The sequence below is a fragment of the Macaca fascicularis genome, chromosome 2 (genome assembly GCF_037993035.2).
Source record: "Macaca fascicularis isolate 582-1 chromosome 2, T2T-MFA8v1.1".
NCBI classification, from domain to species: Eukaryota; Metazoa; Chordata; class Mammalia; order Primates; family Cercopithecidae; genus Macaca; species Macaca fascicularis.
In genome coordinates, this window is record NC_088376.1 from 48,998,874 (window position 1) to 49,010,638 (window position 11,765).

At 41.2% G+C, this 11,765-nt stretch overlaps 1 protein-coding gene across 7 annotated transcripts in view; it reads right to left on the minus strand.

Annotated features, from left to right (window-relative positions):
• The window catches only part of PLOD2 (procollagen-lysine,2-oxoglutarate 5-dioxygenase 2), a 91,994-nt gene extending 80,921 nt beyond the window's left edge, over positions 1-11,073 (minus strand). For 4 of the 7 annotated variants that reach the window (XM_005546014.4, XM_005546013.4, XM_074031234.1 and 1 more), the window contains exon 1: positions 10,770-11,073. In XM_005546014.4, the coding sequence (XP_005546071.3) occupies positions 10,770-10,878 (109 nt within the window). In that variant the 5' untranslated portion in view covers positions 10,879-11,073. Of the gene's footprint in view, positions 1-10,677 lie in introns of all 7 variants that reach the window. The other 3 variants (XM_074031235.1, XM_005546016.5, XM_045386832.3) reach the window with 2 other exon arrangements.
• Between the last annotated feature and the right edge of the window lie 692 nt (positions 11,074-11,765).

An 11,765-nucleotide genomic window follows, 5' to 3' on the forward strand; every position in this document is an offset into this window, starting at 1 on the left:
AAAAAAAAAAAAAAAATCTGTACAACAAACTCCCATCACATGAGTTCACCTGTGTAACAAAACTTCACATGTACCCCTGAACCCAAAATAAAAGTTAAAAAAAAGTTACCAGCATAGTTGTTATTAATTTATTTGACTTAAAGTTCAGGACTGAAACAGATGAATATGTTTATTTTTTTAACAGCTTACAAAATTTAAATGTACTGAAGAGGATATGGTTCCTCTCTGAAAACAGAAAATAGCTTCATAAAAACACCAGACTGTTTTCTCTTCTCATATAAAAACACTTGGAATATTTTTAAATGTAAATTTAATTCTAGTTATTCTTGGCCTATTGTCCTGCATCTAAATCAAATCTAATTGGAGAAAAAAAGTAACACCAAGTCCTGGCCAACTCCAGATCTTGATACAATAACCAGTAGAAAAAGTAGAATTTAAAACACAAAACAACCTTATATCTATGCCTTCTTTGGCCTAACAAATAATAGTAAGTTTTCTTGAGACCTCTTTTCTGATTCCTGCAGCACTCTGTCTCTACCACCATTCTGACACTTAAAAGTCAAGAGCCATTGGCCAACCACAGTGGCTCACGCCTGTAATCTCAGCACTTTTAGAGGCTGAGGTGGGCGGTTCACCTGAGGTCGGGAGTTCAAGACCAGCCTGACAAACATGGAGAAACTTTGTCTCTTCTAAAAATACAAAATTAGCTGGCCATGGTAGTGCATGCCTGTAATCCCAGCTACTCAGGAGGCTGAGGCAGGAGAATCACTTGAACCCCAGAGGCGGAAGTTGCAGTGAGCCGAGATCTCGCGTCATTGCACTCCAGCCTGGAGGAGAAGAATGAAACTCCAGCTCAAAAACAAAAAAGTCAAGAGACATCAAATCACAACACTATAAGGATCACAAATTACAAGTGAAGTCTGAAGAGGCTCAAGAATCGGCTCAAGGTTGGTGAGTGGAAGGAGGAAGGATGAGAACTTAGATGTAGGTTTCCTAATGCCAGATGTGTATGTTCTTCCCTCTAGCCCAGGCTGCTTACCCGTAAGTGCTTCTTTGATTTGCTCAGTTTTACATATACATTATTTTCCCTGTAAGAATCTTAGAATTTCAATACAGAACAGGGACTGAGCCTTGTGTGGTTTTTGTTTGTTCATTCTGGCTTTGTTTTTTCTCTCTTTTTCCTTCACACAAAGCAACAGAACACAGACTAGCCAGTCAATAAATACTCCAATTATATTTTAAAATATTAATTACCGGCTGGGCGCTGTGGCTCAAGCCTGTAATCCCAACACTTTGGGGGGCCGAGACGGGCGGATCACGAGGTCAGGAGATCGAGACCATCCTGGCTAACACGGTGAAACCCCGACTCTACTAAAAAAATACAAAAAACTAGCAGGGCGAGGTGGTGGGCGCCTGTAGTTCCAGCAACTCCGGACACTGAGGCAGGAGAATGGGGTAAACCCGGGAGGCGGAGCTTGCAGTGAGCTGAGATCCAGCCACTGCACTCCAGCCTGGGGGACAGAGTGAGACTCTGTCTCAAAAAAAAAAAAAAAAAATTAATTACAAAAATTTCACAGTATTACACAATGGAAATTATTGTTGGCATACATTTGCATCTAAAAAGTTAAAATGCTGTTAGTTACCTCTAAAAAAATTGTATTATGAGAGAATTTGTAAAGCTTAGCTAAATTAACGTAGATTTACTAAATTATGTAGCATTATAAAAGCATACACAAATTGCTACTAAAATCAAGAATTAATGCAATACAAAAATTGTTATGGGCAAGAGCATAAAAATTTTTACCTATTGGCCGGGTGTGGTGCCTCACACCTGTAATCCCAGCACTTTGGGAGGCCAAGGCGGGCGGATCATCTGAGGTCAGGAGTTCGAGACCAGCCTGACCAACATGGTGAAACCCCTGTCTCTACTAGAAATACAAAAATTAGCTGGTCATGGTGGCACACGCCTGTAACCCAGCTACTCAGGAGGCTGAAGCAGGAAAACCACTTGAACCTGGGAGGCAGAGGCTGTAGTGAGCCGAGATTGCACCACTCCACTCCAGTCTGGATGACAGGGCAAGACTCTGTTCCCCCTCACCAAAAAAAAAAAAAAAAAAGATTCTACCTATTGAAGAAAATAAAGTGCCCAATGGCTAGAGTTATGCTAATATGTAATGTGATATGTCCCTAAGAAATGACAAATATACCTAGACCATCTATTAGCACTTGTCTACCCAGGGATCTCATGGACCCCAACCATGAAGAAGAGTTGTCGGTGTAAAAGAAAGTGGTAGGAAGAAGTGAGGAATGAGAGTGAAGAGGGGAGAAAGAAATGCTGCGCAAAGGCACAGAACTCATGAACCCTCAAAACGTGCCAGGTGTGCAGGTATCTAACCATACCAAAGTCAGAGGAAAGGAAGAACTCTGAATCTCTACTTGGTAAGTCTGTTCATTTCTTTGCTTCGGTGATTTTCCAGTGTGGGGTTTTGTTTTGTTTTGCCCTTGGTTACTTAGTAAAGTCACTGTTTAAAAAATTCCAACCTTGTCTAAACCAAACTAAGAAGAAAAGGAGGATTGTCCTTCTCTAGACGTGGCCGGCAGGAATTCCAGAGGCCCTGGACCAGCAGGACATTCTGGTCACCACTGTGGTGCCAGCTGGAGGCCAGGAAAGAACCAGTAGAGCCAGAGCGGGAGAAGAGGCCTCTGAAGACAAGCAGCCTCAGATCTGGCTTGGACAAGACTGGAAAATCCCATCAGAGAACCCATCCACCCTCTTCATAACAACAGTGCTCTAAGACTTCCCCAGGTGATCAAATTAAGGAGATCATTTTAGTCTACCAGTAAACTGTTAGCTGGTTCCCTTTTTAAGAAAGAAATAATTTAAATTCTATATTTGCCAAATTTTTAAAGATGAAATAGCTGTTGGTATTCAGTACATTGCTAGAAACAGGAAGGAAAGATTTAAATGCTTAAAGAACCTGTTAGAGAAGGCATTTAAAAAGACCTAAATGTTATGGCTCCCTTCTTAGCCCTGTGTGCAGCATCTGTAAGTATTTTGCACCTGAAAGCCCACAAAAGCTGTGGCTCCAAATCATTTAAAACAGAATAGTCAATGACAGAGTAGCCTTGCCTATGAGACACTGTGTGCTGGGGTTCTGGAATAAAGTATAGCTTCTGGATCTTTTCTTCTCCCAAGCCAGATCGATGCCCTAGCATCAGAAAGCCAAGATGCCAAAATCCACATTATCTATTCTGCTTGTTGCTGTGCCTGTGGGAGGGTCAAGTTGTGGAGCATGATGCATATTCAATATCTCCTTACTGCACTTGAGTGTTCATGACTGACCAGGAGTACTGTCAAGAACAATACAAATTATGTGTACTTAAAAATTCCTTTGTCCCATATAGAATTTTTACCTGTCCACAGCAAAAAATAAAAATAAAAATAAAAAAAATTTTTAAAAGTAGAAAACCGGCATTTAAATCAGAGGAAATTCCTGTCTCTCACTACCCTAAGGAAGGAACCCTAAAACAGGTTAGCAGTAACTAGAAAGCAAATGAGAAAGTTCTTTGCAAAAATTTGAGAATATAACCCCAAATTAAATAAGCAGATGATTAGTTAATGCACCAGGATGTTTTATGCACACAAGATAATAAAAGCAATATTAAAACCAATAAACTATCAGTATAACAAATGATATTTAATTTCAACTCTGGCCTGTTTTTGCAAATTCACCAATGTTTATATGAAACACATTTTCTGACCACTCCCCTGCCTCAAGTAGCCCCTCATTTTAGCCGTATGTTCACCAAGACTTTTATTTGTATTAAAAGTCTGTTGAGTATATTTACAGTAATAATCATGTTCTTTAGCGTATACAAACTTGAAATAAGGTTTTTACTTTAAACTTCTGGTGTTGAATTTTATTATAAATACAGTTCTTTAGCCAAAAAAGGAAAGGACACTCCAATGTAGTATACCTTGTCACTTCTGTATTGATAATGCCTGGGGAGTATCCCCATCACTCACAAACTTGCACAGAAACTGATACTCTCTTGCGAGAAGACTAATAATAAAAAAGAACAGCAAAAAATAATAATAATAATTAGTGTTAATGGCTCTTGAAATGAAGAGCAAAGGTTATCCAGTTGCTATTTATAGATTTTTCCCTGGTTAAAATGTAATTACAAACCTATACAAACTAAACTTTAAACCTAATTTCTTATTTATTTATTTATTTATTTACTTATTTTTTATTATACTTTAAGTTCTAGGGTACATGTGCACAATTGGCAGGTCTGTTACATATGTATACATGTGCCATGTTGGTGTGCTGCACCCATTAACTTGTCATTTACATTAGGTATATCTCCTAATGCCATCCCTCCCCCCTCCCCCCACCCCAGGACAGGCCTTGATGTGTGATGTGCCCCTTCCTGTGTCCAAGTGTTCTCATTTAAACCTAATTTCTTATAACAGAAAAGAAATTGTAAACATGAAGCATATTTCAACACTAACAAATTAAGCATTTTCTCACTTAATCACATCTCATTTAAGAAATAAATGCAAGAAAGGGGAAGTATATCCATATTTTATTAGAAATTTTTAAATATTATTATTTCCCTAAATCTGCCACAATATGCTACTAAAACAATTAAGGCCTGAAAAAAATGCATGAGTCAATCAGTAACTAAGTATGTAAATGCATAAACCTGATTGTATTGTTTTGAAGAAAACCAAATTAAAATTAACAAAAGTACATTTCCCTCTTTTAATACACAAAAGAAAATCTGTAATGAAAATCTTCCTTCTGTGTATAAAAACAATATATCTTTGCTCTTTGAATAGCTTGTAAAGTTACTCTGAAAACAAAAACTTATTTGAAGTTACTATATTTTTAAATTACAAACAGTAGTTTTCGAAGAGGTATTTTTGTGACACAGTCGGGCAGTAATCAATTCTGTACTGCTACACCATCTTTAGTAGTGTAATTACCAAATATGGGTGGCAACACGTAGGCTTTAAGGTGGTAAGCAGAATAAAGATAACAAATAACAACAGAGTTGCAGTCCCAGCTACTTGGGAGGCTGAGGTGATAAACAGGATCACAGAGCCCAGGGCTGTAGTGAGCTATGACAGCATCACTGCATTCTAGCCCGACCCACAGCATGAGACCCTGTCTATAAATAAATAAATAAAATAACACAGTCTCTATAATTCTACTATTCTAGATAACCATTTTTAACTGCAGTCTCAATAGCTTTGAAAATTAGTTTTGTTGGCCAGGTGTGGTGGCTCACACCTGTAATCCCAGCACTTTGGGAAGCCAAGGGGTTGGATCACGAGGTCAGGAGTTCAAGACCAGCCTAACCAAGATGGTGAAACCCCATCTCTACTTTAAAAAAATACAAAAATTAGCCTGGCATGGTAGCGTGCGCCTGTAATCCCAGCTTCTCAGGAGGCTGAGGCAGACAATTGCTTGAACCCGGGAGGCAGAGGTTGCAGTGGCCGAGATCATACCACTGCACTCCGGCCTGGACGACAGAGCGAGACTCAGTCTCAAAAAAAAAAAAAAAAAAAAAAGAAAAGAAAAGAAAGAAAGAAAGAAAATTAGTTCTCTTCAGTTTAGTTTGGTGAGGCAACCATTCTACAGCAAAAGCAAATGAGTAAAACGTAAATTAAAAAGAATATGTCACTTTAAAAGCCACCAAATTCTCAGTTAAGCCTAATTTATAGCAATGATTAAAGAAAAATAAAAATACTCTTTGATCAACATGCTAACTATTTCCTCCCAGGAGCTCAGCCACAAATTCATAACGAAGTTTCAAGAACAAATTTCTAGAATATACTCAAGCTCTGAAGAAGAAATTTGCATCTCCTTTCCAACTAGCCATCAGTATTTTAATCATTTTTTATCATGAGAACACTATTTACACCAAAGAACATGTCTTGTTAGCTTCAAGTGCTGTGTTTAAAAAGATGTAACAGAGAAGCTCTATGTTTGAATGCAAAACACCATAGGAATCACTGGCAAATTCTAAAATGAAAAACAGGTCTCTGAAATGCCCAGAGCCAGCTGCTACTGTCCAGAAGCCAGCTCCTTCCCACAGAGCAGCAGATCGGCATGAGCCACAGCTTAAGTGGGAATGTCATCTCCTAAGGCAAGGTTCGGCAAAGTTTTCTGTATAGGACCAGCTAGTAAATATTTCAGACTTTGCAGGCCTCACAGTCTCTGTAACTACTATTCAGCTCTGCCTTGTAGCACCAAAGCAGCCAGACAATATGTAAACAAATGAATTTGGCTGAGAGCCAATAAAACTTTAATTTCATATAATTTTCATGTTTCAGAGTATATTATTCTCCTTTTGATATTTTTCAACCATTTAAAAATGTAAACATCACTGTTAGTTCACAGACCACACAAACACAGGGGTCTGCTAGATTTGGCCTATGGGCCATAATTTGCCACTCTTGCCTAAGGCCCAGTTTTCCTTCAGCCTGTGCCTACTCTTTCTCCTCCTTTTATGTAACCTGCAAATTATGTCTCTTCCCTTTTAGCAAAGCTTTCCTTTTCTTTCTCTAAGTCACTGATGGCCAGTTTCTGTTTCTTTCCCATAGGTCCCAGAAGTCCAAGAGAACAATTAAGAGGTCAGGAAAGACAAGCACAGCCTGAAGAAGGGGCACAGCCTCCTCTTCTATTGTTTTCCAGCTATGTGAGCTTGTGCAAGTTACGCAACCATTCCAAATCTCCATTTCACCACCAATAAAAAAAATTACGGCACCCAACTACCTGAAAGTAATAGTGCAGCTGCCACTTTGTATTGAGTAAAGCAGGTAGAGGGAGAAATATAACCCGTGGAGAAGGGTTGCCAAACATGGTTCAGAAACAAGGCAGCAGATACTGCACTTGTAAGCTGTTAAATCATGTAGCGTATGGGTTCCCAAGCAGAGAAAGGAAGCTCAGTGAATTCGGATAAAGTTCTGGGGGAAGGAGAAACCAGCAACCTCATCGATTGCATGCTACTTTTCATAATTCTCAGAACAGGCCAGAAACTCAGTAAACAAAACCTGAGAATGTCTGTGGCAAAAGTACAGTGTAGACCCTGAAGAGCATAAAAATGAATAAAACTCAGCCCTTCATTTTAAAGAGTTTATAATGTATTAAACATAAGGACCTATAGTACAAAGTAAATATGATATGTATAAACCAACCACATTAAGTTAAAAATAAAAAGAACCAAACAAAAACAGCAAGGGGAAGAATTTCCTAGGAGCTAGACTTCAACAATAAACAGGATTTCAAAAAACTAAAAAGGAACAGAAATTTGAGACAGCTATTCATGTACATATCTAGGATTACAGAACATGTGGATTCTCAATTCCAGTAGACATTATTAAATTGTTCTCCAAAAACACTGTGCTTCCACCAACGGTCAATTCCCATCCTGACATTTGGTACAATCAGAGTTTATTTTAAGATGCTTTGTCCCATATGATGGATAGAAAAGTGTAGCTCAATTTAATTTTCATTTCTTGTCTTCACATTCTCTAGAGTTGTTTTATATGTCTGCTTTCATGTGAAATGAAAGGCACAGTCTGTTTATGGATGATATGTCATTCTGTGTGGCTGAAGCACAGAATACAGAAAGTACAGAGGACAAGACCCTCTCTCTTCCAGAGGTTTCTCCAGGCCCTTGCTCTTTTCCTCTCCACCCCGTAAATTGCTGGTTTGCATCAGTAGATAGGGACAAATCTTTCCTTTTTTCCTTGAATGTACCACAGTAAATTAGAGAGTTTATAAATGAATGAATGTGGTAGAAAAATACTGGTCTTGACAGAAACATTTGAAACCATTTCCTTTATTTTTGCCCAAAACTTGGTTTCTGCCCAATTTGGATCATAGAATAGTAAGGTGCCTCAGAAAACACACACAAATTTGATTCACGTCTAGAGACCTGACAGCAAAGACTTGGCAGGAATACGTCCACCTTCTCCTTATTCCACCTAGAAGGCAGAAAAGGCAGGAAAGATAAATCAGGGTATGAACCTGATTTACTGGCACTGATTAGGAAGGTTCTGCCTCTGAAAGTTCCCATAAGGATATGATTTTCAGGTAACAATTCCTATACATTATTTTCAGAGAAAATGATCATTTTAACCAAAATCTTATCTAGTCTTTCCATGCTAAGAATAAAGTGGCAACCAAAATGAACCAACACAGCACACAGAACTCTCAAAAATGTAACAAAAAGCTAAGAGCTCAACTCTGGTCAACAAAGCACCAGAGCTAGGAAAAATTACACTCCAAAAATTGATGAATGTGTGTCACATTCCCAACTACAGTGGGTAAACTGAAAATCATTATAAATATTTGTTTTCAAAAATGATTTGCTGTTATCATTTCAGTAACGCTATAATGCCACACTGCCTCAAATACAAATAGATTTGTCTAATCCCATGATTCTTAACCCTGGGCAAAATTTTGTCCCTCTGGGGACATTTGGCCTTTTTTTGTTTGTTTGTTTGTTTGTTTTTTCTGGTGCTCAGATTAGAAGGGGAATACTACTGGCACCTAGTGCACAGAGGTTAAGGGTACTGCTAAATGTCGATGCACAGCATAGTTCCCCAAAGCAAAGAAGTGTCTGGCTCAAAATGTCAATAGGGCCAAGAAATTGTGATCTAAACCATTTCTTCTTGGTTAGTTGGGACATGTTGACAAATATACAGGGTTAGAGATGATAAGCACTCTTCTTAAAGAACTATTAAGCTAGACAATTTAGGGTCCTATAGAAGATCTTGATATTTATGTCAACAAATAGGTTTCTATTCAGTAATTTTCAGTTGAAATATGTAAAGAATAATATAGACCACAGTCCATGATTCTGCCCACCTTATCAAGCAGTTCACCTCTACGTTTATTAGTTTATCACATAACCTACAAGAACATCTACCTACACCGAAATTTGTAACCAAACTGACTAGTGCTGGCTTCACCTATCACAAATTAGTATTTCCCCACATTTCGATCCTAACCGAATTCCCGCCTGCTTACCAAAAGTGACCAGTCCTCAGATTTAAACAGTGGGTTTCATGTGGTCTTTTCCTGAGGAAACTTTCATATCTAAAATTCTCTTTCTCTGATATCACAATCCATTAAAAGTTTACTGTCCAGTTCCATGAAATTTAAAATCCAGAGTGAGAAGGGAAGTCGATTTTGACTATAAACACAACGGCAGCTACAAAGGGAGGTCCTCTATTAAAAAGTAAGGGGTGTTGGCAATCAAGTGGAATAAAATATACAAAGGCCAAACAGGCCTCTCTAAATATAACAAAGCCCTTAGAGATTGTTTTATTTCCCAATTAAAGTTTCCTTGGGTGTTTCAACAAAGAAAGACATTTTTCTGGAGAAGTCTTTTTGTTTTGTTTTGTTTTTCCTTTTTAAATGTCTCTGTCTCCACTTTCAAATTTGCTGAAGGCACTTACTTTCTACTTTCTAGATATTATGCTAGAAGAAATATTTTTAAATTATGCAAAAGTTTAGTTCAAATTTAGAGGACTCACACGGGTTCAGAAATCCATTTTAAATGGTCACATATACCTAACAGAAAGAAAAGCATCCTGTAACTGATAGAAATCCATCTGAATGCTGAAGTTTCTCAAGCTAACAAAGCAAGCACTGTTTTGTAGAAAGATGGGCAGTTCAGCCTGCTGACGTTATCTGAAACACTTAAAGATGAAAACAAAACTATTGCTACATGGATGAGCTGGACAGCAGACCAAATGTCACTTTCTGAATGTAACTCTGAAATAGAAATTTCTGTCCTTAGGCTTAAGAAAAGTTCAAGTAGAAAAGCACTCTATTAACTTGGGAGAAAAAAAGATGCCAAAATGACTTAACAACAACAACAAAAAAAGGACATTAGAAGGTCATTCAAATGCAAGATCTAATTATAGAGAGTTGAGCACAAAGAGCACAAATGTGGAAAACTCCAAGGATTTTTCATGTGCCACAAAAGGCAGCAAAGCACGTTTAGACAAACGTTGTGAAACTCTCTTTAATCTGGCTGAATGTAAAAAGTTTTGTTTTACAAGAACTTGACTAGACTCTCGTGCAGCTCCAGCTTCTGAAAACAAGAAACAGCACCGGGCTCTAGAAAAGGGTAGGTAAGGGGAGCAGCCGTGTATCCACAGCTTCCCCTTCAGATCCCAAAGGAGGAAAGCTGCCGCCTGGAGGTATTGGGTAGCCAGGCAGCCTTACTGAAAACAACTAAGGTTTCTGAGCAAGCGTTGTTTTTGGCAAGAGGGAGGTGTTACCGGCTGCTTCCTGGGGTGCTGGAAGGAATGTGTCACCGTCAATTAGAAAGTACACTAAGCCCCGTGTTTAGGTCACAGAAGGAGTACTGCCTCGTCCACCACGGATAAATCCATGCCAACTCTCAGAAAGGAGGAAAGAGAAAGGACAGCTGCAGGAAAGGTGTTGTGCCCATGACCTGCAAGTCCAAAAGGAAACTCCAACTTGTTCTGCAGGGAAATTCGGGCAAGCTGAGTTCACCGAGAACTCCAAGGAGTCAACGAGCGCGGGTGCCCCTACACTTCCCCTGGGACCAGCGCCGCCCGACCGCAATTCTGGGGAAGACCCCGGCGGTCCTGGAGAGGAGGGACAGGCCCCCACTACTCACCTGGCCAGCCCCGCGGAAGGGTTGGTGGATGAATGAACTGCCCCCCCGCCGGCCGAACCTCGCGGGACAGCGGCACACCGCAGGGTGCTCACCTGTGGGGATGCTCGAGGGCTTCTCCGAGTCTGCACCCAGATAGGGATTCCAGGGGTGGAAGACGAGCGCCAGGAGCAGCAGCTGAGGCTTCACCGTGCGCACCCCCATGTTCGGCCCTCGAGGGCCGCGCGGGCTCAGGCGCCCACGGCCCCGCAGCGCCGCACTTCTCGCGAGAGCGCAGACACCCGAGTCCGCCCTGGGCTAGCGATTGCGGGCGGGAGCGGGTGGGCAAGGCGCGGGGCCGGCAGCGTGAGCTGCGCGTAACGCAGCAGAGTCAGGTCGTCGGCGGAGGCGCGGAGCAGCAGGCGCCCGGGGCGCTGCAGTGGCCTTATAGGCTCCCCGAGGGGAGGCGACAGGGCGGGCCGAGCCCTGGCTATTGGCCGCCCGCTGACCCGCCGCCGCTGCGCGCCCGGTGCGGTCGCCTCCACTCGCCCTCCTGGGCCCCACGTCTGGACTGTTTGCTCAGCTCGGACGCTATTTAAGGAGCTGCCTGCGGCTACGTGTGGAGACTCACGCAGCGCTTCTGCCTGGAACGGGGAAGACTGCCCTTAGCTTTGGGAGTGGGTTTGGGAGAGAGAGGAGGAGCCGCCGGGAATCTGGCGGGAGGGCGGTGCTCCCGTCTGGGTTCTTCTCTGCTGTCCCAGCCCCAGTAGCTTCCACAGCAGCTGCTAAGGGTGAGAATTTGCTCTTCTATGGCCTTGGATACCCCACCCAGTCTGAAGTGACTGCAGATCTGCCGCAATCTTGTCTGAATGGAACCTTGCCAGACTCTAAGCCATGGAAATGGATCGCCCCTCATTAATTCAGGGGCAGGTTCATCACCCTGTAAAACGAAGGCCGTGCTTTTATTTTACTCCGTAAACCGAAAGTTTTATTGTCCAGTGAACATTTCTTGTTCCGCCGCTTGTGCCAAGAGAGCCTTAGACTCTTTCCAGTAATGAGGCTTGTAAATCCTGCGGAATCAGAGCCCAACGTGTGTAATGCCAGGGCTGTGC